The sequence below is a fragment of the Rosa rugosa genome, chromosome 4 (genome assembly GCF_958449725.1).
Source record: "Rosa rugosa chromosome 4, drRosRugo1.1, whole genome shotgun sequence".
NCBI lineage: Eukaryota > Viridiplantae > Streptophyta > Magnoliopsida > Rosales > Rosaceae > Rosa > Rosa rugosa.
The window spans coordinates 33,159,265-33,184,115 of record NC_084823.1 but is presented as its reverse complement, the minus strand read 5'-3'; the positions used below and the strand labels follow the sequence as shown (position 1 = coordinate 33,184,115).

Here is a 24,851-nt window from a genome sequence, read left to right as displayed (position 1 = left end):
TTGGCCCAATTTTGAAATAGAAGAATTGTCAATTAAAATATAACAGATCAGATTAAACTAATCTATGTAATTATAATTATAATTATAATTATAATTGTGCTGTATATTGATAATGTGAATGTGATTTACTTTTTTTTTTTTTGATGGCTGGAACCCAGTTGAATTGCCATTGTTTCATAATATATAGATCACTCAACCTTGATTAACTCAAACCTGACTGAATGGCGTACAAGTTGAATTGTCTTTGTTCCACAATATATAGATCACTCAACCTTGACTAAATAGCGTACAAGTTGAATTGTCAATGGCGTTCAAGTTGAATCGTCATTGTTCCACAATACATAAATCACTCAACCTTGACTAGATGGCGTACAAGTTAAATTGTCATTATTCCACACTAAATGGTGTACAAGCTGAATTCGGACAATGCATATAAAAGCACCGTTTGAGTAATGCTAGTCTTACCTAAGGTTTCAAATTTCAGTTTCGGTTTCGATTTCGGTACTTCAAATTTAAGGAAATTTCAAAGACAATTTCGATTTTAGTTAAAAATGAAGAATTATATTAATTGCATTTATAAAATGATATTTTTAAATGAAACTTTTACATAGACTAAACTAACCTATAATAAACCTATTTACAATGTAGCCTCTCTAAAATTATACATTTATAATAGAATTGTGATATTTAATATGTACGAGTAATTAACTAGTACTGTAGTAGGTTGCTAAACTAATGTTTTTATCTATATGTAATTATACTTGGGAGCTTCTATTCATACCTCTTAAATTGGTATTTGGACCTCCCCTTCCCAAATTTACACAAAATTTCCAATCTTGCCCTTTTTTGTATCCACACAATTTTTTTCAATACAAATCTACTAGTAATATCTTTTTTTTTCATCACTTAAAACTCAGTTCATAGCCATGACTTAACACCATTCACCTTATAAGCTTGGATACTCTTATGAACATCCTTCTATTTCTTAATAATCGTGCAATTTACAATACCACAGGAGAACTATTATCAAAATCAATTTCCCTAAACCCAAATCAGGCTAGCAACATAGTCTACTCTAGCAAAAAAAAAAAAAAACACCATAAAAAGAGACCAAGATAACAATTAACGATCAACTCCATGAAGTGAAGCAATTAAGCCAAACTAAAAAGAAACAAAAAGAATAGGAAATAGAAATTGCTTTTCGATCATTATTTTCTCGATTGTTCTTCTCTATATTTTTTGTCCTTTATTCCATTTTGCAATCTTTAACATTCTACCTTAATCAAAGTTGCCCAATAATCCTCATGTATGGCTGCTGTAAGAGAATGAGGGAGGGGGAAGGGGGAGAAGAGAAGGTGCAGATTTTATTTATTTATTTTTATCTTTCATTTTGTTCAATTTTTAGAAGGGCAAAGTTGGATTTAAAAACTTCCAAAAATTGTTAGAGGTCCAAATACCATTTTAGGAGGTATGAATAGAACTTCCCATTATAATTTTGCTGTATATTGATAATGTGAATGTGATTTACTTTTTTTTTTTTTATAGTTGGAACCCAGTGGAAGTCTTGGTCATCATGTCCAATGACTAAAATATCGAATATCGAGGAAATTTCGATCTAAGTAAATTTTTGAAAAAAAATAATGGAAATTTAGAAAGTAACATGGAAATCATTAATGAATTTTCATGAAATGTTTACATGATTAGTTACCTATAGTATTTCAAAAAAAAATGTTTGATAAACTTAATTGTATAATTATTGTAGTAATTTGAAGTATAACAAGATACACTGACATGACAAATGTATGAGATTCTACATGAGAAATTTCAAAAATGATTTAAATAGGAGATTAGGAGAGTTAATTATTAATTATAATAATATTTTATAATTAAATATATATGTTAAAAAAAACGTCGGTCTTCAAATAAACAGAAAAAGAAGTAGAAAATGGTCCTTAGAAATACATAGAATTTTTTTTTTTAATAGAGCCAAATGTTTACTAGTTAGCAAATTAGTAATTAGAAGAATTATAAGCATGGAGGGAAAAGACTCAAAGAGCGATTCATGACCCTATAAATTTTTAAAGTTTTCCTCTTTAGATGTTATTCATTTTAGTCGGATTGGATAAGAACAAAGACTAATTTTCACATATCGCGAGAAGTGACGATAATCTCGAAATTTCGGGAGAATATCAGGAATTTCTCCCGATATACTATTGGTAAGTCAAAGATATATCGAGACCCTAAAAAAACGGAAATATCGTGGAAATTTCGAAGATATTATCGATTTTTCAGTCTTTGGATATAACATATGAGTTTCGTTTCAGTACTTCCAAATTATGAAAATTTCAGTAATTTTAAAGAAATTTGAATCCTTAGTACCATTAACCAAAGTGCACGGCCTCAAGGTAATCAGTTCAAACGATCAAACCCCTCCATGGCTCCATCCTTGACCGATGCTTCACTCTAGACCCTTCAATATAGCCATCAGTTCCGCAGCTCGAGGTTGCAACCTATACAATAGTCTTTCTCCCATAGCTCCCAGTCCCACCGAAGAGCCCCTATTATCTGTGCACACTGCACACCAACTTGATTACCATTCCGGAGTACAGCAGCATCACAATTAAGCTTGACATGGTCCACAGGAGGTGGCAACCAAATGATTGGGCGCTGCAACATTAACATCACACCTCCCATTTTGATTTGATTTGCAACCTGTGCTTGGATTATTCCAGCCCATATCACTTGGCCCAATTTTGAAATAGAATAATTGTCAATTGAAATATAACAGATCAGATTTTGGCATTTTGCTATAGAATGCCAAAGATGTCCAGCATTTCAGAAAGGTCGGTCTGTTATTTCAAACACTACTAGCAATCAGCAAGTCTTTCATTCACACTTATCCAGCAGTCAAAGACTCCATTCTTTCCACCTCTATTTTCATTTTTCCTTTCCAGCTAAGCTTTCTTCCTCGTTTCTTCTTCTCCATTCTGGGATCACTACGCTATATATATATATTCCCGAGCCGTATTGCAGAACGTACTCTAAGACAAACCCAACTGTGCAAATATGGCAAATGAGATATGGATCGTTCCGTTTTTCGGCCAGAGCCATCTGTTTCCTTTAATGGAGCTCTGCAAGCACTTGGCCTCCAGAAACTTCAAAGCCGTTTTAGTTATCTCTTCCGAATTCTCCTCCTCCATACCCTCATCTCTCCGCCAATACCCACTCGTCGAAATCGCTGAAATTTCTGAAGCAGCAGCACCACCGTCTGATTCGTCTTCTCCACCGCAGGAGCCGAGTTCTCAGCCGCTTCACAAACACCACGCACGCTACAGCCAGATAGCAGTCGGGCTTGACAAACTCCTCCATGATCCGGATTCAGTCCGACGTCGACCCCTTTGTGCCGTTGTTGACATGATGATGAGCTGGACTTCCGAGGTTTTTAACAGATACGAAATTCCGGCAGTCAACTTCTTCACCTCCGGTGCTTGCTCTGCCGCCATGGACTATGCCATGTGGAAGAGCCACCCGTTGGATGATATCAAAGCTGGTGAGACCCGTTTACTATCCGGGTTACCCGAAGAAATGGCTATTACGGTTTCGGATCTTAAGCGACAGTCTCGTGACGGCCCACAAGGAGGCTCGAAATCCTTCTTTCCTCCTCTTCAGCCACCTCGAACTAAGTTTGGGCCGCCGAGACATCACCCAGCCTACCCCGGTGACAAACCACCGTGGGTGGAAGAAGTTGAACCATGTGTAGGAGTCATGATCAACACGTGCGATGATCTAGAGCATCCTTTTATCAAATACGTCTCCGATGAGATTGAAAAACCAGTTTGGGGCGTGGGCCCACTCTTGCCGGAACAATATTGGAAATCGGTCGGTTCGGTTCTTCACGACCGCGAAATTCGAACCAACCGAAAATCAAACCTCACCGAAGACGAGGTGAATCAGTGGCTGGATACGAAGCCAAGTGGATCCGTGCTGTACATATCGTTCGGAAGCTTGGTGGGTCCCAACAAGGAGGAGCACGAGATACTAGCCGAGGCGTTAGAAGCGTCAGCACGGCCATTCATATGGGTGGTCCAAGCGAATGCGGGCCTCTGGCCGCCGGGTCCTCGTCGCCCCGCACTACCCGAAGAGGCTTATTTTCCGCACGGGTTAGATGCTCGAGTCGGAAAAAGAGGCTTGATCATACATGGTTGGGCCCCACAGCTGTTGATTCTGAGCCATCCATCAACAGGAGGATTCTTATCGCACTGTGGGTGGAATTCAACTGTGGAGGCAATTGGTCGGGGAGTCCCATTCTTGGCGTGGCCATTTAGAGGGGACCAATACCCCAATGCTAAATTAGTAGTGAGCCATCTCAAAGTTGGGTACCTGATTTCTGAGGACTTATCACGGACAATAAAGGAGGAGGATATAACGAGAGGAATTGAGAAGCTACTGAGTGATGAAGACATGAAGCAACGAGCAGTGAAGCTTAGTGGTAAGTTTGAGCATGGCTTTCCAACAAGTTCTGTTGCAGCTTTAGATGCCTTTGGAGACTATCTTGGACATAAAAACAAAGCATCTTGTCATTTGCCTTTTGTCTTGGTAGGTTAATCAGAAGAGTTTCTGTTTGACTTCTTTTCTCCTCTTCGTACTAATGTATAATTAATAAGACTATAGATCTGAATCTTGATGCCTCAATTTACACAACTCGTACACCTCTTCTGAGTGGCTAGATTTAAAAACATTGGATAGAATGATGTCAAGATAACACCATGTGACATAGACAATGACATATGGCATTACATTTTTTCAATCAAAGTTATAATTCGCTTAGAGAAAAAAATTTAAAATTTGAGAAATATTGATCTTATAAGTACAGCACGTCGGTCTGCTATTATTTCAAACACAACTAGCAATCAGCAAATCTTTCATTCACGTACCTAAGTCGAAACTCGAAACCATTCTTCCTACCTCTATTTCATTGATCCATAACTTCTCAGTTAAGCTTTCTTCCTCCTTTCTTCTTCTCCATTCTTGGATCACTACGCTATCTATATAATCCCGAGCCGTATTGCAGAACTCTAAGCCAAACCCAACTCTGCAAATATGGCAAATGAGATATGGATCGTTCCCTTTTTTGGTCAGGGCCATCTCTTCCCTTCAATGGAGCTCTGCAAGCACTTGGCCTCCAGAAACTTCAAAGCCGTTATGGTTATCTCTTCCAAAGTCTCCTCCTCCATACCCTCATCTCTCCGCCAATACCCACTCGTTGAAATCGCTGAGGTTTCTGAAACCCCACCATCTGATTCTGATTCTGATTCTTCTCCTCCGCCGCAGGAGCCGAGTTCTCAGCCACTTCACTGCCACCACGCACACCACAGCCAGATAGCAGTCGGGCTTGAGAAACTCCTCCATGATCCGGATTCAGTCCGACCCCTTTATGCGGTTGTTGACATGAAGATGAGCTGGACTTTCGAGATTTTCAACAGATATGAAATTCCGGCAGTCAGCTTCTTCACCTCCGGTTCTTGCTCCGCCGCCATGGAGTATGCCATGTGGAAGGCCCAACCTTTAGATATCAAAGCCGGTGAGACTCGCTTACTACCCGGGTTACCCCAAGAAATGGCTATTACGGTTTCAGATCTCAAGCGACAGAGATTTCCTCCTGAACCACCTCGAAAAAAGTTTGGGGCGGAGAGACATCACCCAACCAATCCCGGTGATAAACCACCGTGGCTAGAAGAAATCGAACCGTGTATGGGAGTCTTGATCAACACGTGCAACGATCTGGAGTATCCATTCATCGAGTACGTCTCCAATAACATCGGAAAACCAGTTTGGGGCGTGGGCCCGCTCTTGCCCGAACAATATTGGAAATCGGCCGGTTCGGTTTTCCACGACCACAAAATTCGAACCAATCGGAAATCAAATGTCACCGAAGAAGAGGTAAATGTGTGGCTAGATACGAAACCACATGGATCGGTGTTGTACATTTCATTTGGAACTGTGGGGGGTCCCGCTAAGGAGGAGTACGAGATACTAGCCAAGGCGTTGGAAGCGTCAACCCGGCCATTCATATGGGTGGTCCAAACCAATGCAGGCCTCTCGCGGGGTCCTCCACAGTCCGGTTCTGACCCTGAAGAAGCCTATTTTCCGCACGAGCTGAATGCTCGTGTCGGAAAAAGAGGCTTGATCATACACGGGTGGTCGCCACAGCTCTTGATTCTAAGTCATCCATCAACAGGAGGATTCTTGTCGCATTGTGGGTGGAATTCAACTGTGGAGGCAATTGGTCGTGGAGTTCCATTCTTGGCGTGGCCAATTAGAGGGGATCAATACTCGGACGCTAAATTGGTAGCGAGCTATCTCAAAGTTGGGTATCTGATTTCTGAGGATTTCTCACAGACAATAAAGGAGGAGGATATAACGAGAGGAATTGAGAAGCTACTGAGTGATGAAGACATGAAGCAACGAGCTGTGAAGCTTAGTGCTAAGTTTAAGCATGGTTTTCCAACAAGTTCTGTGGCTGCTTTAGATGCCTTTGGGGACTTCATTAGACAGAAAGGCAAAGCAACTTTAGCTCATTGACTTTGTTCTTGTATGGTAATTAGCAGGATATCGTGAATCCTTAATGTGTTTACTACTCCTAGAGGCCTCTTTTCTTATCGTCAATCTATTGCTTGTTATTGCCAAAATTGATGGAGACTATTCATAATATTCTTCCCTGTGCTCAAAATCTCTGCAAAAGAAGAGTCATCTCAACCCCAAGTTGTCTTTACTGTGGTGCTAAGGAAGAATCTATCATGCATACCCTATGGATGTGTCCCCAAAGCAGAGAAGTCTGGAAACTTGCAGATGGGATCATGGGAAGAGGCAGGGTAAACATATGGTGTTTCGCAGATTGGTTCTTCTTTGTTGGAGACTTGTACATTGATGGATATGTCGAGACGATCAAGTCGCATCTCACAATCTTGTGGTCAATGCAAGGCTGTGGTACCTTCTCCAATTCTGACGAGTCCTAACCCTCCAGGTGTATCAGCTTGATCCAGCTCCAGCCTGAGCATGACGATTGAATTGAAACACACTTTCCTCGTATCTATGTTGATCCTCCAACATGGCCACCCCCAACCTATATGAGTGGTTAATTCCTCACGGGCAACAAACCGTGGAACCTATAGACATGTTGGTTTATTTTGTTTTAATTAGGTTGATCTTGTGGTCAATGCAAGGCTGTTGATTTTGTTTTAATATGAAGGCTCCATGTTTTCAAGTCCTGTTTTGCTTGATATCGTATATATGAGCTTCAACAAGTTGCAGTACATGATTGATAGTATTGCGTACGCAGTGCGTCTTTATCCTTTAATTACGAGGTGGATTACTATGTATAATGTGCCTCCTAACTTGTGCATTTTGATGCCTCTATCTAGATTCTAGAACAAGGAAATCAAATTCACTTCATAAGAAAAATAAGGGTATACACACACTTACAGGCAATCTACTCTAATATTCCAATATTGTCAGCTTTTTTCTTTATATTACATCCTTAAATCAATTGATTCCCAGATAACTACACCTTAGATATACATTTAGGTATAGTACGTGTTACATGTATATTTCACAAGTCTCCCATAAGAGCAAATATGAAAAAAAAATCTAAGGATATATAACTTTAGATAATGCATAGTGGTTGAGGAGTTGCACGGCATTGCTTGTTAAATGCGCGACTTTCATAATATTTCTGCGAGTAAGGGTCTCCACTTTCCCATCAAGATGACCTACAGCAAAGCCATCAAAGCATTTCTGCTCTATTGTTAGTCCGGCATTAAGCCACGCCTGAGTTTCACCCATTTCAAGCTTGGGATCAGAGCCTTCTGTTACATGATCCTCCAATCCCTCTTTGGAATTCTGGATGTCGTCCATAGCGACAGTAAGTTCATTTGCACATGCCTCCATTGTTGAAGCTAAAACAGGATTCAAACCACCAATCTCTTGAAACCGCTTCACTGTCGCTAGAGATTGTTTGGTGAACTCAAGAGTCACATTGATAGCAGTATAAGCTAGCAATTTCGGATCAGTCTGGATTTTGCATGCGTAATCCTTGAGAGAATTATAGCACAAAATGGGATGTAATGTGACTTTGCAAGAAGTTCTTATGAAGTCGGTGTTTGGTTCATTAGGAAGCAAGGTTGCTGTGCAGGGGTTTATGTGGTTAAACAACGAGAGAATGGCGAAAGCTAGTAGTGTACGTACAAGATAGCCTTCCATCTCTCCGTCTCTGTTAGATTTTTTTTTGTTCTTTGAGAGATGGATATTAAGGAAGGTGAGTTTCAGAGCTTGATGAATTTGTAGAGGAAATGGTGCCTTGGTATACGGAAAAACTTAATCTGATTAGGTAATCAGTTGCTAAGGATGAGCCGGATTTAAAGGGTAGTTGGAGAATCACTCGGCATATAGTTAGAAAAACCTATTTGGTAAACTTCCAAGGAAATACCGAACTAATTAATACAGCAAATGCAGCCAAGAAAATGAATAGGATAACTTCAACTAATAAAGAAATCGATCAGCATAATTGTAGACTAAGTTAACTTCAACTATCAAATTCGAACTTACATAACAATCATTCCAGAATGAGGTTGAAATGCTATAATTTCAACATATACCGGCAAGTTTAATTTAGTACATTTCATTCTCGCAAAACCATCAAAAGTTGGCTTAAAATTAGGCATGTCAATGCACAATTTATCACCTAGAACATTTCTAATGAAGTCATTAAATAAGGTCTCACGTAAAGATTTAGAAAAAAAAGAAAATAAAAAAATATTGGATCGACCATGCTGATTTGATGCTCTTATATAACAAAATCAAGAGAGAGTGTAAAATGAGGAGAATACAAATATGGTATGTATAAAATTAAAACAAATTTATAGGAGAATGCAACTTATGAGCATGCTTATACAATCAGAAGCTTATACATCATGAATAAAAACAAGGGGGTTAGAATCTCAAGCATGTTTGCATAGCATAATTAGCTAGAGAGTGCGCAACTGCATTCACACTTCTCTAGAGGCATGACGAAGAACAGAGCTTGGAATCAAGGATAAATCTTCATGTCTTCATAAAGAAACAAGAACGAAATTAAGTTACCTTTTACAGCAAGTCGTCTTGTGACTATCTCTCTATTTTCTTTTTTTGTAAGAAAAATTAAATTACAAATCAGAACCTCTACTATAACCCGACCCGAAACGGTCGAACAACATAACGGCATTATTATTAACTTTTACTGACACTAAAAACAGGAAAGTGAAATTGGCACAAATAATTTTTTACCCAAAAATATCACACAACACCTTTTAGACCAAACAGTCTCCTTTATACCAAACTGTCCAAGAGTGAGAGACCTCGGTCAGTAGTTATAAAAGAGCCTTCTTCTTCCTCTAGCCTCTCTCTCTCTCTCTTTGTGCTCCTACTAAACCCAATGACTGCTGAGATTCTAGTAGTGCCCAAAGATGGCAAGGGCCACCTCTTCCCATGCCTCGAGCTCTGCAACCACCTCATTGCCCGAAATTACCATATCACCCTCATCCTCGAATCTGATCTCACCTCCTCCATCCCCTCCTCTCTCCTCCAATCTCCCCTCTTCAAACTCACCAACATCTCCTCCTCCTCACCGCCGTCGCCTTTCCCCAGCCACCACATGCTTCAGGGCCTCGAGGCGTTCTTGGCCCAGCCGCACCGGGATCCGACCCGACCCGTTTTCGCCGTCATAGACCACATTATGAGCAAGACGCAGGAGGTGTTTTGGAAGTTCGGGATTCCCACGGTGGTCTTCATCACCTCCGGGGCCGCCTGGGCCGCCATCCAGCACGCCGTGTGGGTGGTCCGACCCGACGACATGAAACCCGGCGAGGCCAGAGCCCTTCCCGGGTTACCCGAAAACATGGTCATTACGTACTCGGATCTCAAACAACGGCGTCCTTGGATTCCGTCACCGCCACCGCATAAAACACCCTCCCACTCCGGCGGTCCTGGCGGAATGAAGCCGCCGCGAGGACCGCCTCTCCCGGGCGAACCGGCGCCGTGGGTGGAGGAGGTGAAGAGCTCCTCCGCGATACTGATCAACACGTGTGACGATCTCGAACGTCCATTTCTGGACTACGTTTCCGACTTGACCGGAAAACCCGTTTGGGGAGTGGGTCCCTTACTGCCGGAGCAGTACTGGAAGTCGTTCGAGTCCCTGCTCCACGACCCGGAGATCCGACCCAAGCGCGAATCCAACTACACAGAGGACGAGATCATCCAATGGCTCGATTCCAAGCCACGTGGATCCGTCGTCTACGTGTCATTCGGCAGCGAGGTGAATCCCACAAACGAGGAGTACCCGGAGCTGACCAAAGCACTGGAGGAGTCGACCCGGCCGTTCATATGGGTCATCCAACGCAAGTCCGGAAAACCGGGTCCCGGTTCGGGGCGTCCGGGTCCGGGTGGTCCACCGGAAGAGAGCTATTTTCCAAACGGGTTGGATGCTAAAGTCGGAAAGAGAGGTCTAATAATTCACGGCTGGGCCCCACAGCTATTGATCCTCAGCCATCAATCGGCCGGCGGGTTTATATCTCACTGCGGGTGGAATTCTACGCTGGAGGCAGTTGTACGTGGCGTGCCGCTATTGGCGTGGCCAATTAGGGGCGATCAGTACTACAATGCGAAGCTGGTGGTGAGCTATCTCAAAGTAGGGAGCATGGTGTCCGAGGGCTATCCGGCTGATAAGGTTACCAAGGACGACATAATGGTTGGCTTGGACAGGGTTTTGGAAGATGAAGAGATAAGGACACGATCGGCGGCGATCCGGGACAAGTTCGAGAATGGCTATCCGGCAAGCTCGGTGGCCTCACTGGATGCTTTTTGTGATTTTGTCAACAAAAAATTTGTCAAGTAATGCATATCTCTCCTTCGCGGAGGATATTTACATGTACAGTTTGACATTTCCTCTCAAATAATAAAGATCATTCTTAAGAGCAAGTTCACCCGTAGTCAAGAAATGTTAAAATCGAAAAGTCAAGAATTCGACCAGTCAAGTTACTGTTCACTACCACTAGACATGAGTTTCCACCATTTTTTTTCTTGACCAGTCAAGACTGTTCATTTTTAATGTTCACTTAATTCTTTTTTTTTTTTGCTTTTAAATGGTAGGTATTTATATAAAAATTGTTTATAATTTATTTTTGTTACCGTTTATTAATGTTATGTATATATATAGTACAAATATAATTATTGTTTACCGTTGGATCCGGAAATTAATTGAAACCAAGGGCTGGGATTTCATGACCGTTGGGATCAGAATTCAAAGCCCTCCAACGGCTCTCTTCCACGTGCTCCTACTCCGGCCCATTCCATGTCGCGTAAGCGACTGAAGCAACGCGTGTGGGAGTTGCGGCGCCACGTGTCAAGCAGTTGTCCTTCACTTCCGTTGCTGGCTCGTCTCCTTCTCCCCTCATTTGTTGACGTCGCCCACGTTTTCGGGCTGGGCCTTGCTGGCTGATTTCTTGCCTGTGTCATGGATTTAGTCATGGCCATGACTAAATTCTTGACTTCGGTCAAGAAAGCCAAGTTTTTGGCTGGTCACAAACAAACCGCTGGAAACCAGATTTGCAGGTTCAAGGTCACCACCTCAGTAAGATGTAGCTCCTGACCGGTCAAAAACAAACCGGTGGACTTGCTCTAAATGAGAAACGTGACAAGAGTAAGCAAAATTATGGATGATCAAGTCTTTCAAGCATTTAAGACAAATCCCCTTGGTTCTTAAGTTTGCTTAAAACATGAAAACTAATTTCTGTATGAATGTTGTATAATGGTTTAACATAGTAATCTCATCATGCAATTTTTTCATAGAAATATATTAGCAACAAAATCTAATTCACAGAAAGTTCGGACACTTATTTCACCAAAAAACAAAAAAAAAGTTCGGACACTGATGTCGCAACGCAATTCGTAAGCAGGTCAGATTAATCTTTTAAAAGATGAACCAACTTGATAATACTTGGTACAAAACAGAAAGACAGACTCCCATCCCACAGAGGGACAATTCTTTCTTTATAGATATCCAAAGTTTACAAATAAACAAATCTGCTGGCTTGCCAATTCTTTCAGCAGGTACAAAAAGAACATGCAATTTGGAGGGGTACTACTATAAGGGCCAGCTGCTTCATAAATATGTAGTCGCTGACATATAGTCATGCAACAAATACTGTAGATGCAAAACTGGGTCATATGCATAGGAACACGGGCCAACCCATGGTTCATTCCAGATGCAAGGTTGCTATTACTCTATATCGAACCAATAGCCCTATGCCATTCCCATTCTATAAAATGTCTTACAAAACTTGGTACGAAGTAACTACAAACCATCCTGCTATTACCAATGAGAACCACTAAAAACACCTAATACTCAGCATGGACCCAAACTTGACAGTCCCCAAAGGCTGGAAAAGAAGAATATACCTTGAATTGAACGAAAAAATATTGAACAAAACAATTTACCTGGACTGTACTTATTATAAAAGTCCCGTCACTATTTTGTGCAAAAACTGCACTTGAGATATTGACTATCTTCATTCCTGAAGTGAGATATGGCAATGATATAAGGAGATGAATTACAAGCATATCTGAACCAATGATTTTGTATAAAACCAGAAGGGTTAATTGTCTTTCTGTCATGATGTAGATGGATCCACCTCCAGCTTTGGAGTTATGGCAGATTTGAGTTCTATATGAGAAACACGGACTGCACCAATTAGCCGCTCTGGCAATTCATCTGTAGTATTTGCCTGTAGGAAACCATTTCTTAGTCAACTTACAAAGTAACATAACATTTGCCAACCATTGCTCATATGAATAAAACCATGCAAGGAAAAGAGTTTCATACCCTAAGCATTGCTGATTACTCGAGCACAATTATACATTAATAAAGATCTAAGACGTTAATAACAACACTTTACGACAGTAGCACTAGCGCTTTAATTACAAATTGATGAAAGCTTGACTATCAGACATAAAAGCCGTATCCAACTATCCACATCTCTCAATGCGAAATAGAAAAAAGAAATGAACTTTCTAAACAATGCATGGAACCAGTTAAATTGAGATCAAATTGGTCTTTTAACAATGCATGCTGTAATCATAAATAAGCCAGTTTCTATGTCAGTAAATGACATCATACCAAAGATGACAATGGAACATGTATACTGTATGCTATCTTAAATCAAATTACAAAAACTTCTTCATTTCATCTGATATCTTATGCAGAGTATTTGCCATTTTTGCCATTACAGTGAAAGGGCGAAAGCGTCCTAGTTGGTATCAATTATTAATTTTCCATTCTGAATAAGAAAAACGAACAAGAAATAACGATTCAGTAGAACAAAAGATCAGGATTGCCATAAGTTGTGTGCTAGAACAAAAAACATACCATCTGTTTTGGATTGATTCCAGATCACAGTTTATTAAGATTTTTGGATTAGGTAAGAAAACATACCTGTACAAGAAAAGCCATGTCAACCACCAATGTTGTAATTACACCAGTTACAAGCCCCAAAACACCATTAGCAACAGTAGAGGAACCAATATCCACATCAATCTGCAGAAATATGAAAACCCTTAATAACAGATATAACAAAAACAGGTCCAAAGTCCAGGCCCAAAAAGGGAGCTTTATATTACTTCTAAGTACTTAGGACCGCGGATGTAATTGCAATCAACAGCTTTTCCCAACAAACAAGGGGTGCTTCCAACACTCTGGCGAACAATCCATGAACCCTGCATGGTTCCATAAATAATACTCAATGACATATATGAAACATACCCTGTTTCTATTATATAACAGAGAATAAGAGAAGAAGATAAAACATACAGAAATAGAGTTATAAAAAAAATAAAAAATATAAAAAAAACAGAGCTTCTGCAGGAAAATCAAAGAAAATACCACCACAATAAGCATATAAGAATGGGAAATTCTTCATCTGAACAAACCTGCAGTTAAGGTTTCATTAGCTAAACTGGATGTCAATGCTTTGTTAGATGGTTCATTCAGATCTTCCTCAGAAGGCCACTCAAGCGCTCTCTCTGTAATCATGGGTTTCCATTCTAAACCATGAAGGCACGTACTCGATGGTATGGGAGACTGCCAATCAATTCTTATGATTTGGTTTTTCTTTTAGTGAAATTTGTGCATTCTTAGCTTTGTATAGAGTTGCAAATGGAGACTAGGAAATATAAGGAAAAAGAGTTGAACTAGAGAGGATTCTGGCTTCCATCTCCTACTGGCCTTTATACTATATTCTGCTTGGAAGTTAAAACTCCTGGATTGAGTTCTGGAATATTACACCTTGACTAGACTTCATTGAATCTGTCATTGTAAGTTAGAAAGAATGCATCTCCCTAAATCTTTGAGAAGCTTTTGGCCACTGCATTTCCTTGGGGAAATGGTCAAGGACTTTTAAACATCAATATCAACTTAGTTCAGTGCCTCTTAATTTGGGGCATTCCCTATTCATTGCCATGTTACTAGGCAATGGAAGCTCACTGATTCAATTTTGTTGGCTGGTGCTCATGTCATTGTGTGGTTGACTGGCACCTTTATATGAGTTGTGATATGATGCATAAGCCTTTTGTCAAGTGTTTCTGATTTAAGTTAGGCAGTTGAATTGCTAGCATGTTAAGCCTAATATGGGGTTTGATCTTTAATCCTGCTATTGATGATTCTTCTTGGTATTGTCTAGTTCTTCCTTCTAGCCAATCTTGATTGTGTTGTATTGTTCTTTTCCTTTTCCTTTCTTTCAAACAAAGATTGGAAGTAGCCAAAATGATTTGGAGCAGATATGGCACAGAAATTTGCATCCCATTTCTGTAGTGATCATTCTAAAATCCCAAAGTATCGCCAACACTATGAACCTACACTATGATATCTGTAGATCCTTTTAGATAATACTAACATTCCAAAAGAAAGATACTTATTACATATGTGTGTGTGTGTGTGTGTGTGTGCGCGTGTGTCTGTGTATGAATGTGTATATTTTTTGATAAATGGGGGCTTAAAAAGCCCAAAACAACAAAAAAGAACAATACTTTCAATATATATATGTTTCCATATAAACTAGAAGGCCAAATTCCTGAAATTGGACTTCTATATTTTTTATTTTTAATCGTATAAAAAACTGAGTCAATACCTTATGAACTGATAAATAAGCTTCAGTCGACTAGTACGGAATTTATAGAAACTGAGATCAATACCTTAGGAACTGATGGAATAAGCTTCAGTCTACTAGTACGGAATTCATCATCACCGTCAACAAAACGTTGCAGGAGAGATCCAGGTACTAATTGCTTTGTCACAAAATAGAATACCATACTGTAATGTGTTGACCCAGGAACCTGTAAACAGGAATCATCAATTCCTAACTCCTCAAACATCAAGACTCGTTGAGACAGAAAAGTAAAGCAACTTACTTGGAGATTGAAGACTATAGAGAAAAGACCTTTTTCTGTGGCAACCTACACAAATATACAAACAATATTCAGATATTACAAATGTTAAGAAAATGAAGCAAAGAAGGAACTCATTAGGATCAATGAACCTATCAGCTCAAAACGTATCAACCAAACAAAGAGAGAAATCCATCAAGTCCTAACTAGGACAACAATGCTCAATTACGGTAACAGTTTACAGTCCTACTAAAATGATTTGTAATTTCACAATGCAAAAAAAAAAAAAAAAAAAAAAAAAAAGAGGAAGTAGAAGAAGAACCGGATTATCAATATATCACATAATACCATTACCTAACTCCTCCGTCCAAGTCTGTTGTCAAAATCCCTTTTTTTCCTAAGCCCCACACTACCCAAAACACAGTCATCATTACTAAAATGGCATCTGATTATACAAACTGGTTTAACCTATAGCACTCGTCAATTCCACCACTACAGTTCATCTGACTACTGCTAAAGTCCAAACATCGGGTATAAAATTTAATTGTGCAGTTTTTTATATCATATTAACACCAAGTTGCCAACAAACTCATACATATCATCCATTCTCACCTAAAGTTCAATCGAATATTTGATAAGTGCAAGTCCTATTGGATCTTGACAAATGACAACGAAATATACATTTTAACCTAAAGTACATTCAAGTTTTGTGATTCTCCATTAAGACTGTACAAATTCGAATCCAAAAGAGGCTCTTGGTATTGTTCAGAAAATAGTATAGAAACACCTTCCGTAGAAAAGGGGATTAGAACTTCTAAGAGAAGCAAAGTAATATGCAAAGCAGCAACTGCTTTTTATTCCATCTAAGTAGGATAGGACTTGAATACATACTTGTGCTGCACATCCTTGACGCCTTACAACATGGTCCATTCTCTTTGTGTCTTTAAACCAATCAACAGCAACGAGATCCATTAGATGTTTTCCTGCAGGAATCTTCAGATAGCATGCCGACAAGGGTATCAGTCATTAACCAATAAATGTTGGTTCATAATTTAAAAATAAATAAATGAATCAGAAACTACATAAAAAGCAGGTCAAGTAAAAGAACCTTCGTCTTGTCATAACAAAAATGCTTGCTACGAACTCTGAAGTTGTTTCCGTCCGAAATTGTCCAGCAATCACGGCCTTTGTCATTATTATCACGCCGTAGATTACCCGAAAAACAGGACAAATCAATTTGGTCGGCTGGTTCTTCTTCTACGGCTTCATATCATGAGAGACATTGTAATTAGTTGCTCCAATCAATTCATTAAACAAGGATCAAGACCACTAGAATGAGACTGAGATAGTAATTATCTACCTGTTCTCTTGACATCACTCTGAATCCCATTCTGGTATGCCTGGAAAAGGAGCAAAAAACTATAATTTGTATTCCTTTATATACAGAAAGCATACGAGCACAAGTCTTGAATCCAGATCTAACCTCTTGTTCAGCCTCGGCGATTTGAAATTCTTCATCCTCATCCGAGTATTCATCCATCATCACCGAATTTCTATTTGCAGAACTAACAGAAGAATCAAGCATCTTTTGACCCTTGCGAGAAGAAACAGAAGCTGAGGACATATTGACCATAACAGGGATCCTAGGAGGAGCATTCCTTTCATCCGTCTGAGAAAACCACTCACGCAGCCCTTTAATAAAAAGCAAAGAAAATAAGCATAGAATCTCTCGGTGCTCCAGTGAGATGTTGAATGAAAGAATTTGACTAAACTACTGAAAATCAGTAAAGAGAAAAAAAATTAAAAAATAATAATAAAATAAAAATAAAAATAAAAACAAAACAACCATGTGAAATCACAACATGGAGTAGCTGATTGAGAAAAGATTTCAAATTCATTAATGTATTGAAGACGTAATTTCTTATATTCAACTGTTTTTACTGCGGTGCCAAAAGTTCACTCAGATTTCCAAATACTATGTGACAAAAGAAAATTTGCCTCAAGGCCATCTGCTGAGCTACAAACATTCAAAGAAAACAGAAAGTGAAGCACACAGAGGTACATTGTGCAATGCATGGTGATCAATCATAGAACTAACACAGAACTTTTTACGTAGCATTGAAGATTGAAAGCTGTTATAAAAGTAAATAAGGAACTTACCGGCAACACTATTTAACACCTGAAGGAGACAATGCTGCTGAAAGGATGATACATAACCCACACCCCATCCTTTTAGATCAATCTGCATCAGATGCTGCACCTGAGTTCTGGGCCTCCCATTTCGAGGTTTTAGAGGGGAAATGTTGAATCCCCCACCTTAAAAGAAGAAGTAAAAATGTTGTTCCTTATATGGTTTACTATAAACTAAAAGAGAAGACAAACAATCCCAACTAATTCTCATCCCATGAATGCTTCTACCTCTAGAGAAGAAAAGAACTTACTTTCAATATGTGCCCGCACATAACCTGGCTGTGGGCCACAGTTCTCATGCTCCCTAGAACGAAATAACACAACTGCACCATGAAAAGAAAAGATGATTGGCAAATTATCTCCACCAATTAATGACAGTCATGCAAGCAGTACAAATTACCATAGCTCCCATCATCATTTCGACGCCAATACCGCACATAGCACAGGTCACGGGGCCACACAACCCTGAAACACAAACAATCCTTGAGCAACAAAATTGAGAAATGCATAAGTCATACCCATTCTCGTCTTAGAGCTAGGTAGAATGGTAGACAGGACATGACTACACATTTCTAATTGCCGTAAGCAAGAGAAGCCATAACTAAAGTCTGAAACCACGTAAAAATTGTAGCATATTCTCCAAAATACACTTCTCGAGCAAATAGGACAATTGAAGCTCAAAGAAAAATCTATAACAAGTAGATACTATATCCGACTAGATTGGTTAGAAGAATATGAAACTACAATCAGGATCATGGTGAAGGAATTACATTGGGAACCAGTCTAGCTGAAGCCTATGATAAAGTACTGCTGTATGTCCATCTACTTCCTCAACTAAGCTACCGTACTGGAAACTACAATCCCACCTGCAATGGAAAGACAAAATCAATAATCATACCATTTAAGATAAAAATATAACAGCATAACCCATAGAAAACTACAGATTGGACCATAAGATCCATGAAGTGTCCACTCATCCAGCATGGGTAATTCCGGAGGAGTGCAAATGGCTCAGGTTAATAGATTCAAATGGGTGTGTCATGATACATTATCCAAGGAAAGAAACTGATGGAATCCCAAGCGTATATAGATAGACCACAGAACCATATCTTAAATACAGGATCCATTCAATTAAAGAAATGTTGCAACACATCCTGCCCGCATGCACACTCAAGATAAAAATCCAAATGAAATAGCCAACGAAAAAAAAAAAATCTATGAAGATGCGTTCATTTAGGAATATAAAAACATTCTTACACAAGAAATATTGGTGATAAATGGTAGCAATACAAGCACCGAATTCAGAAATTTCAATTTCAGTATGCATATACAATATGGGGCCCATTGGCCACAAATCGCATGCCCATGACAATCAACAAGTCATGCCATATAAGATAAAACTGACATTTTGGATTAAATTTGGAACACCTCTGTCAATGCACACACATACACACACATTGTCAGTAATAAGCCCTATCCCTGGACCACAACTGATACTCCTATGAATGATTTCAATTTGCACTTCTCTTTATTTTTACAAATAAGATTAACCAATGATGTACTTGGTACTTTCGTGGCATAGAAAAATAAATTTGAATTCGGATGCACATAAACCCACATAAACATCATCGGGGAAACTCTATAAAATGTAAAATTGTAAAAGGAAACACCTACTCAAACCGTGTTCCATCCATGCTCATAACAAGCTCGAAAATTTCTTCACAAGTAGCCTCAACCACTCCCACAGCTTTCATGGCTCTACTACAACTCCTTGGCTGCAAATAAATAACAAAATGAGTTTGCAACCTAAGACAACCTGACATAAAAAAATGGCATAATTGAAAAGCTAAACAAAGAAAGAATTCCATACAAGGTAGTCTACTTCAAGAAGCTCTTCGAAAATGCGTAGTCCTGCCAAAATCCAAAAATAGAAAAAAAAAATGATAAATAGATTCTCATCAATGCCATTATCAAATAGTTAACAATTATGTTGTCAAGTCACATCTCTAGCTTTAATAAAAGCAGTATACGGGGGGTGGGGTGTAAGGGGTGCTTCACCGTTTTGGCATTGAAGAAGACGCCAGTGCTTCCGGGAAAATGCTTGATTATTGTTGCTCTGGTTAGACAGCTCCGAGTCTAGTTCTCTTGTCCAGTCAAATATTGATTCTGGAGGACCTGTACATTATCAACGACAGTAAGATCGGGGAGAGACTGCACCTATCTTCTATCTAGAATTCAATGAGAAAAAGAAATCTCAGTTTAGACCATTTCCAATTGTTGTTCTTCGTAACAAATTTGGATGAGTGTCATCTTCATCTTCCTGGGCACTAAACCTGCATAGAAATTATAGAACAGATTAAGATAGTACTTGTGTCAAAAACCTAGACCGCATAGACAAAAATGAAAAATCATATTTTAGTATGTCACTGCAAAATAGGTAGACTTTGAAGCAGTAAACAAAAAAATAAGACAACAGTCATTTCTGAACTGCACATTTAATGGCCTGACATAAGACGATAGAAGCATAGATAAATTTTGAAATACTGGACAACATGAGATAATAAGAAGACAGTTATTTTACAACTAGTAGCATCTTTTAGTTTATTCCTTCATGGTTCAACTAGTATGTCAACCAGTACGCTCTCCAATGCTCAAAACTAGGTTCAAGAAGTGCTTTTCCTACTTGCATATTTTCCCCTTCTCTGTTTCTTCCTTTCAAAATTTAAATGTAACATTGAAGAGCATGTGAAGGACAATCAAAAAGAAGAAAGATCACAGATCATCGTCTATCAATATCCAAAATCATGCAATATGTGGCTGTGTACGATAAATTTATCATGTACATATCAGTTAAATTCTGTTTCTTTTCCCCCAAACAAATTCATATACTTACTGACTTTCACGGTCTGATGAGGAAGCCGTCCTCCCATTATCCATTCCAGATTTGTATTCAAAAGAAACATATTTGTTCCCATTTGCAGCTTGTGAACCTTGATGCTGCACAAATCAATGTGGAATCGATCATGTACCCATTAGCTCATGACATGCGAGAAAGCATAAGTTGTCTCTACTTCAAATAACAAGATATGGAGGGTGAAGGGGAGGAAGAATGTTATCATACTAATAAGCACCAGTCCAAAAACAATTACCTGATCAATGACATATTCAATTTTTTCCTTCCATACTAGTGCCTCCTGGATGTTAAATGCTGCCATCTGAAGCAAGAACATAACCCAAATACATAAATATTCCGCACAACAAGAAAAGAAGGCAACTAGTTGAGCAGAATTAACTTCAGCACTCAGGAGTTCAAAGCAGTTAACAGAAGAAGAACGTATGTGTGTGAGTGTATCAAGATTTCTTACACAGCTACTATGTATGAGTATGACATAACTTCACAAATAGATAATTCCCAGAGAAAGCGATATAATTTCAACCCCAAGAGTTCAAAACATTTACCAAAAACCAAGAGCACCAAGTGCCCATTGTGTTGTAGACAATATATATACATATATGATTGCTTGAATATAGATCAACAAGAACACCACGAAAAAACCAAGTACCCATTGTGTAGTAGACAGTATATGAAAAACTGTTGATAAAGTTATTAACAGAAAATGCTCAGATACTTGTTCACTTTACAGTCAGCCAGAGTGTAATCCCTAGGAAAAAGATAAATGTACGTGTTCTCTCTCTTAATTGAATGATTCAATAGAAAAGGTAATACCTTGTCTTGACTGGTTTGATAATTAAAGTGAATGGAAGTGGAACAGACGATTATGTACATTTTTACTTTATCATTATCCCCTCCTAATTATAATAAAATGAAAAATAAGAAAACACTGACGAGCCCAGATGCTTCAGATATTTTTAGGTAATACAATGTTTTCTGTTACAACAACTATCCTTTGTAACCAAATGTAACCAGCTTTGAAACGGAAGTAAATAAAAAAGAAAAAAGCAGGCAAAAAGGGAGACAAAATCTCGTTCTCCTTAATATAAAATATATAAAAATATAATATTTACAATTTACAATTAATACTAAGCACCATCCTGTGCTCTATAAATCAGACTCCGACTCAAGCCCTTAGAGCCCAAAATGAACAGATGGAAGTCCTACAAACTATATAGGTAGCACTTTAATGAGGAGTTTTATCTCATCGGTAGATTAGTGCCTAAAAAAGAGAGTACAGCATGCCTCTGCACATAACATGCTGAAGCTAGAACTGGGGAGGTAGTAATCTAAAGCTTATTACTTCACCTTATTACATGGTGGCTGCATGTGCACCATAATAAGGCCAATAACAAAATAAACAGGCATATATGAACAGCCCTAATGACTACGAAAAATGGCAGAACCTGATACTTGAGAACTTATTAGCCCTTCTAACCAAAGTGTTTCATTTTAAAAACATTGTTTTAGCAAATAAATCATAAAGCCAGCATTTGTCACACAAGAGCTTGTAAATAGTATGAAAATGCAAGTCAAGTTGACAGAGAATAAATGGTCAAATCTAACGGTATGCAAATTGTCTAAATTTTTCGAACTGCCCATACATGTCATATAAGTTTGGAAGAACATCAAAGGCAGTATCTTCATATAATTCCAAAGAGAGCAAAGGAAAAACCACTCACCGTAATTCGAAGGTACTTATCTTTCTTGTTGTAAACAGATAAAACATATACCATCTGCACCAAAAGATATATAAACAAAATATCAGGACCATCACCAACAAAAGTATAGAAAGCACTGCACACCACCATAGCCTGATGAACAAACCAATTCAGCTCAAAAACAAACTTTTGTTTGTGAAGCTTCAACCCACAAGCAGACATTTAAAACTCCATCAAGCGTCTTAGTAGCATAACTTTTGGATAGAAATTACACAATCAAATCACAAGATTTTAACCTCAAAAGCAACTTAATTATAAGAAACATTTAGTTTACTTTGAAAGGTGGCAATGTTTGTGAATTGCCAGGGTCGGAAGTTAGTAAGTTGAAGAACTCAAATGAACCCTAACCGACAGTCCCACAAGCAAACCCGAAAATTACAGAACATATTCATACAATGCTTCTACAGGCAAGAATTACAAATGCAAATTACTTGAGAGCATTAATGAACTCACATGCCCATGGTGAGTCTTCAAGCCTCGGTCCTCCACTCTACAATTCCCATCAATTAACAACGTCTTGATCGGAACCTAATCAACCACAACACCAATTTCCGTCCACAATTATCAAAACAAACTGGAAAAAAAAAAAAAAAAAAAAAGGCAAGATTCTACTACTTGTACTAAAACTGAAGAACTGAGATGACCTGATTAACTTGCGGCTTCCTCTTGTAGTAAGCGAGAAGGCGAGACTCGAGGACGAAATAGCGCATGTGAATGAAGGATCGGCCGATCTTCCTCCGGCCGTAACGCACCATCCAACCTTCGTAGACAACTTTAGACGACATCGTTTCGAATCGAGTGCAATCCGAGCCGGAAATCGAAACGCAAAGTCTCACCGACTCGGAAGCTCGGATCGAAATCTCCGCTTCCTTCCAGCAAGACCACTCGGCGCAGAGACCCCTAAGTGACCTGAGGATCGGTCATGGCGCGAAAAGCAGAAACTGTCGGAGCCGGAGAGACCAGTCGTCGGCGAATCGCAGACCTAGTCCTGGAAATTCCACATTGCCAGAGAAACGCTTTGGAATTGGAGTTTGAAAGAGAACAGGTGGAGATGAAACTCAGGATGGAAATGCCCGGGATCAGAGAGAGAGAGAGAAACGACGACGTATAAGGTCAGCGAGGGGGAGTGATCAGACGACAGCGAAGTTGAGGGAGGGATTTGTGACGGCCGAAAGGTGGGAGATCCCACGTAAGGTGAGAAAGTTTTGTGTGCCTCGGGAGGAGTGCGCCACGTGGAGGAATCTGACGATAGCCAAGGGGGGTGTTGGCGCCGTGAAAGCTTTCGCTAAATTTTGAAAAAGGAGATAGTGCGGTCCTTTTGGGCGTTGGGTTGTACGACTATGATGCGCCTGCTAATCGCGTGAGGGAAGAAGAAGAACGAGGAGAATTGGAAACTTTCTACCGACTTCCCACACGGCAAAAATTACATTACTTTTTGTTCGATACAAGTTAAGACTGATTAATTGGCTGTTTCAATGTTTAGGCCGTTGGTTATGGCCGGGCTCATAATCAATAATTGAGAAGAGAAGTTTATTTGTCTAAACTAGAAGTCATTCGTATTAGTTTACAAATCCAACTCAAACAACTTTAGAAATAAGTAATCGATGTATGGAGTTAGTAAGTGACAAGGATATAAATTACTCTAAGATAGTATTTTACTCAACTTGAAGATAACATTATCCAATAAGAGCAAGTTCAACTGTTGGGTTACTGGGTATTGAGTTGGACCATGTTCACTGTTTTTTTATGTTTATTTCCACCCGTTGGGTTTGGGTCACTAGGTTAGTTTTCAAATAGACCTGAGTCACTCTGGGTCACTCTTTGAATCAATTTCAAAAATCAGTGAACAATGTCTAACCAATAACCCAGTGAACCAACGGATGAACTTGCTCTAAAGAGAGTCTCATTCAAGACAGTTAGACTCAAGATCAATTCCTGTCATTGAGATGACAATCGAAGTTGATCAAGATAGAATTTTATATTAAACTAGTGGCAGCTGCTAGAGACAGAGTCTTTAAGCAAAAAGAAAATCAAGTTCTGCTCAACGATCTCTTAACTCTATCATGCCAAATAATACAAGTCAACTCATATTTGACACATGACTCCATAAACTCAAGCCTGTAGCTTTTTCATTCTCATTTTACTTTCTAGTTAGGTAGAATGTTTTTTTTCCAATTTATTACTTTTTAGCTTTGTTAAGTTTCAAGTCAGTCCCTAGTAACTTAGAATCGATTTGTTTCCAAACTTACTTTCTCAACAGATAGTCCATAAATTCAAGAATTTTAGAAACCCTAAGACCGGGGACTCCGTTTTCTGCAAACTTGTTCTCGTCCGGCGGCGCCTGGACTTCCGGGCTGGCCTCCGGCCTCGCCGTCGTCTTGGGCTTTGCTGCCGGACGGGAGATCAATCTCTACTTCCCATAGGACTCTGTCGAAGGGAGTTTTTTCTCGGGTTTTGTCAGAAGGTTTGGCTGGGCTGGTGGTGAGGAGGTGGTCGTGGTGTTACAAACCGAAAATTGA

At 39.2% G+C, this 24,851-nt stretch overlaps 5 protein-coding genes across 7 annotated transcripts; 3 read left to right on the top strand and 2 right to left on the bottom strand.

Annotated features, from left to right (window-relative positions):
* The first annotated feature begins 2,462 nt into the window (after positions 1-2,462).
* Positions 2,463-4,692, top strand: LOC133741814 (scopoletin glucosyltransferase-like). Its single transcript, XM_062169530.1, has one exon. The coding sequence runs from the start codon at positions 3,067-3,069 to the stop codon at positions 4,603-4,605; it is 1,539 nt and encodes a 512-aa protein (XP_062025514.1). The 5' UTR covers positions 2,463-3,066; the 3' UTR covers positions 4,606-4,692.
* Positions 4,693-4,875: 183 nt separating this feature from the next.
* On the top strand, positions 4,876-6,689 carry LOC133741815 (scopoletin glucosyltransferase-like). Its single transcript, XM_062169532.1, has one exon. It carries the CDS (start codon positions 5,101-5,103, stop codon positions 6,580-6,582), a length of 1,482 nt encoding a protein of 493 aa, XP_062025516.1. The 5' UTR covers positions 4,876-5,100; the 3' UTR covers positions 6,583-6,689.
* Positions 6,690-7,418: 729 nt separating this feature from the next.
* On the bottom strand, positions 7,419-8,326 carry LOC133741816 (21 kDa protein-like). Its single transcript, XM_062169533.1, has one exon. The coding sequence runs from the start codon at positions 8,257-8,259 to the stop codon at positions 7,648-7,650; it is 612 nt and encodes a 203-aa protein (XP_062025517.1). The 5' UTR covers positions 8,260-8,326; the 3' UTR covers positions 7,419-7,647.
* A 1,056-nt stretch (positions 8,327-9,382) lies between these two features.
* LOC133706931 (probable UDP-glucosyl transferase 73B6) lies at positions 9,383-11,010 on the top strand. The gene has a single exon (XM_062132484.1). It carries the CDS (start codon positions 9,470-9,472, stop codon positions 10,925-10,927), a length of 1,458 nt encoding a protein of 485 aa, XP_061988468.1. The 5' UTR covers positions 9,383-9,469; the 3' UTR covers positions 10,928-11,010.
* A 273-nt stretch (positions 11,011-11,283) lies between these two features.
* LOC133706930 (protein ENHANCED DISEASE RESISTANCE 2) lies at positions 11,284-23,750 on the bottom strand. 3 transcript variants are annotated; one of them, XR_009844800.1, is made up of 23 exons: positions 22,977-23,748; positions 22,786-22,860; positions 22,294-22,347; positions 20,808-20,873; positions 20,552-20,655; positions 19,924-19,991; positions 19,717-19,833; positions 19,529-19,569; positions 19,333-19,433; positions 18,429-18,524; positions 18,059-18,123; positions 17,910-17,981; positions 17,629-17,784; positions 16,952-17,160; positions 16,829-16,868; positions 16,577-16,731; positions 16,360-16,461; positions 15,493-15,537; positions 15,277-15,417; positions 13,708-13,803; positions 13,523-13,624; positions 12,529-12,815; positions 11,284-11,709 (listed from the first exon to the last, which is right to left on the bottom strand). XR_009844800.1 is itself a non-coding variant. In XM_062132482.1 (22 exons), the coding sequence occupies exons 1-22, from the start codon at positions 23,115-23,117 to the stop codon at positions 12,702-12,704; spliced, it is 2,154 nt and encodes a 717-aa protein (XP_061988466.1). In that variant the 5' UTR covers positions 23,118-23,750; the 3' UTR covers positions 12,050-12,701. The 3 variants fall into 3 exon arrangements, 2 of the variants coding, with proteins under 2 accessions (XP_061988466.1, XP_061988465.1); XM_062132482.1 differs by lacking the exon at positions 11,284-11,709 and having other exon boundaries at positions 12,050-12,815; positions 19,717-19,834; positions 19,931-19,991; positions 22,977-23,750; XM_062132481.1 differs by lacking the exon at positions 11,284-11,709 and having other exon boundaries at positions 12,050-12,815.
* Positions 23,751-24,851: the final 1,101 nt, after the last annotated feature.